Genomic DNA, 3,855 nt, shown 5'->3' with positions numbered 1-3,855 from the left:
CCGTAATCATTTTTATTGATTATCATTGATATTGTTACTTGCTGTATTATATGAAAAACAATATTTTAAAATAATATTTTAAAAATTTTATTATTTGTTTATCAATCAATACAAAATATTTTTTATTCAAAAATAAATTAGTTTAATTTCTCGAGAAGTGTTTTTCTTTTTATTTTAAATAGAAAATACTTTTAAAATTGTAAAAAATTCAAAAATATCTTATTATTTGTTATTTAAATTTGTCCTCAATATTTTTATTACTATATATTTTATTTTGAATCTTTTTTATTTTGTTTTCAATTTATTTTTTTAGAATTTAATTTTTATATCAACTTTGATCTTTATTATTTTAATTGTTATTTTTTTTTCTATTTATTTTATCTAAAATAATTCATGAAATTGAATTTTTTTTTTTCAATTTCATTATCTTTTAGCTTTTTTTTTTTTTTTTTTATCTTTCATATTTTCTCTCCATTATTTTTATTACTATTTATTTTATTTGAAATAATTTATAAAATTATAATTTTCTAAAATTTCGTTCATTCAATTTTTATATATATTAAATTTCATTTTTATTCTCTTAATTAACTTAAAAAAATTAAAAAAGTTATTTTTTAATTTATTTTTTATGATATATCTAAACATTAAAAAATAATTTTCAGTTTATTTTTTATAAAACTATAAAACATAAAAAAAAATTATTTTTCTAGAATTTATTTTCTTGTAAATTATTTTTTAGAAAAATTACTTTATGGCGAACAATTGCCATTTTTTAAAAAAGATATACTTTATCATCTCCGTGCTACTTTTCCAACTTTGTCTTTTATTGATACTCTCCACCCACACGCTTTCGTCCCACATCCTAAGAACCTTTCCTCTGTGTCTTTCTTTCTTTACTTATTTGTAGTTTTGTATCCAACATCACAAATTATTTATGTGCAAAACGAAAATGGCTGTCAGCGCGTCCGACCCAACTCCCGTCTCAACCCGAACTCGTCCAACTCAATCACCCAGAACTCGCCCAACTCAATCTCCTAGACCCGCCACCATCACCACCGCTTCTACCTCCTCAGATCCTTCGACGTCTAACACCATTAATTACACAACAACAACATCTTCTACTCTTTCAAACCGAACCTCTATTTCCAACCTCCGTGATTCCCTCTCTCAAAACCCCAACGTCTACGACATTTCCGAAATTCGTACAGCCACCAACAACTTCCTGTCCAAACGCCACTCCTCCTCCTCCTCCTCCACCGCTTGCTGGCGTTGCGACTTGCGGAACAACAACACCATCATCTTCCAACGCAAGTTCCGCCGCAAAATTGAAATGTCTCAACTGAAAGAACAGCTTTCAGTAATTTGTAGAAGTAATCACTCAAGCGTGGTAAAGCTCTTAGGAGCTTCCATATCTGGAGATTATATCTACCTCGTTTATGAATTCATTCCCGGCGCAAATCTTTCTAATTGCTTGAGAAATTCTAAAAACCCTAACTTCACAGTGCTTTCGACATGGGTTTCAAGAATGCAGGTGGCCGCTGATCTTGCGTACGGTCTTGATTACATCCACAACAAAACTGGCTTAAACATAAGTTTGGTACACAACCACATTAAAAGCAGCAGTATCATTATCACAGAGCCGTCTTTTAATGCTAAAATCTGCCATTTTGGGTGTGCCCAGTTGTGTGGAGAAGCCGATGAGAATGAGATGATGATGAAGAAAAAAAGCAAGATCGGTGAAATCACTGAACTGGATGATGATGATGATGTCGTCAAGTCTTCTTCTTCTTCCTCGCTAAAAGGGTCGAAAGGGTTGGCGAGGTCTAACAGCGGCATCATGCAATTCGAAGGCGTGAGAGGATACATGTCGCCGGAATATCAAGCTACGGGAATAGCAACCCAGAAATCGGACGTTTACGCATTTGGGGTGGTGTTATTGGAGTTGTTGTCCGGTAAAGAGCCATATAAGTACAAGTATGACAAAAGCAGAGGTGATTATATGAGGGAGTCGGTGATTGAGACTGCCAGAGCGGCGATTGGTGACCGTGGGGGGTTGAGGAGGTGGATTGACCGGAGGCTAAAGGACTCGTTCCCCGTGGAAGTGGCGGAGAAGATGACACGTGTAGGGTTAGATTGTGTGGAAGTGGATCCAGATAAGCGACCAGATATGGGACGCGTGGCAGGGAAGATTTCGAGGTGGTATTTGGAATCGAGGAAGTGGGCTGAAGATTTGAGATTTTCTGACCAGATTACGGTTTCTTTGGCTCCTCGATAGATAACTAGCTATGGATAGACATGAGTTGAAGAAAAAAGTCTTTTTTTTTTTTTTTTTTTAATTTGCTCGTAGGTCGTTTATTGTTTTCTGTTACGTTTGATGGTGACACAAGTGGTTGATGATGGATTATTTATATTGGTTTTGAATTTTACTATATTAATAGATTTTCAATCTTCTAATGTGGAGAATAATGATAGGAGCAGGGCTGTTTTGACTAAGGTTGTCAATTCATTTCGGTAATTTGTTTCAGTTTTGGAGTGTTACTGTTCATATACTTAATTTAAATTCAAGATGAAGTTGACTGCTTTATTTATCTAAATACTTTAATTGATGGAAGTAAAACTTGTGCAAGCTAAAATAACAACAATAGTTCTTACAAAACAATCAAGAAAAGTATTTCTTAGCAACGTTATAAAATTAGATCTTAGGAATTCGTTGATTTAAAGTATAGTTTAAGTTGAATTTTGTTTTGAATTGTTTTGTAAAACGTTTAGGATATTTTTGTTTTATTTAAGTTGATTTATTAATGTATAGATAAAGGTCAATTTGCCTAACCGACTGCCAATAAAAAAACAAAAAAAAAAAAATTTTATAATTGAGTCTAAAATATATTAAAATAATTTTTTTTATTTTTTAAAATTATTTTTAAAACCAATATATAAAAATAATATTAATTTTTAAGTAACGGTCTCAAAAAGTGACATCATTGTACGGATACACGTGATAAAATTAATAACAAATTTGTTAGATAAACCCAAGCCCACATGGATTGAGAGATCTGCAATTGCTGGCATTCGCTGGAGAGCATGGCCTCGCTGTCTTCCTCTGCAGACATCATTTAGGCGGAAGGAAACAGTGTCTCACCATAATAATAATAATAATAATAATAATAAATTTATAATTATAACAAAGCATGCTCAGGGGAGGCAAGTATTAGAACAATATTCTTTTGACCTTTCACATCCATACGCAACAGCAGCCGACGTATCTTAAGAGATATCGGTGAAGACAGGGAAGAAGATACTGAAATAGTTATGAGCACGTGTCTTTGTACATGTGTAGATACATAGATTTATTTTATATCCATTTAATTAAATACCTTTTTATCTCGTGTTTTTCTATCACGGAATAACAAGACCAACAAGTGATGCAAATACATAGAAACTATTCTTTCTATTAAATAGAATTTAACGAGAGGTTGAACCAGGGAGCTTTACAGCAACAAGTCACTCGTGTAATCAGTGGGAAGGAAGCAGCTTAATGGACCTGCAGGTAATGCTTTGTGATTGTGAATGTGAATGTGAATGCAAGAGAAGCCTTCATAGCAAGCATTGTGCATATCAACAATGGATGCCGCAATCACTCTCATTAGCATCTTTAGGAATTGGACTTGAGCACATAACTATTATTTCAGCAAGGAAGGCTGCATAATCCCTTTCCATGGTGTGCTTTTTACGAGAAGACAACTAACATTTATTTTTTTTTATTAAAATAGATATTCAAGTTAATTTGTGTTTATTTTAATTAATTTTATAAATTCTAAAATTAATAACCATATAAATCTGTAATCACGGTCAACT

General features: G+C 32.5%; 1 protein-coding gene across 1 annotated transcript; it reads left to right on the top strand.

The window, feature by feature from the left end:
- Window positions 1-844: 844 nt before the first annotated feature.
- Window positions 845-2,454, top strand: LOC118034762 (pto-interacting protein 1). The gene has a single exon (XM_035040151.2). The coding sequence runs from the start codon at window positions 935-937 to the stop codon at window positions 2,273-2,275; it is 1,341 nt and encodes a 446-aa protein (XP_034896042.1). The 5' UTR covers window positions 845-934; the 3' UTR covers window positions 2,276-2,454.
- Window positions 2,455-3,855: the final 1,401 nt, after the last annotated feature.

The sequence above is a fragment of the Populus alba genome, chromosome 9 (genome assembly GCF_005239225.2).
Source record: "Populus alba chromosome 9, ASM523922v2, whole genome shotgun sequence".
Classification (NCBI taxonomy): domain Eukaryota; kingdom Viridiplantae; phylum Streptophyta; class Magnoliopsida; order Malpighiales; family Salicaceae; genus Populus; species Populus alba.
Note: the sequence above shows the minus strand (reverse complement) of the source record. Positions and strands in the feature narration are given on the sequence as shown.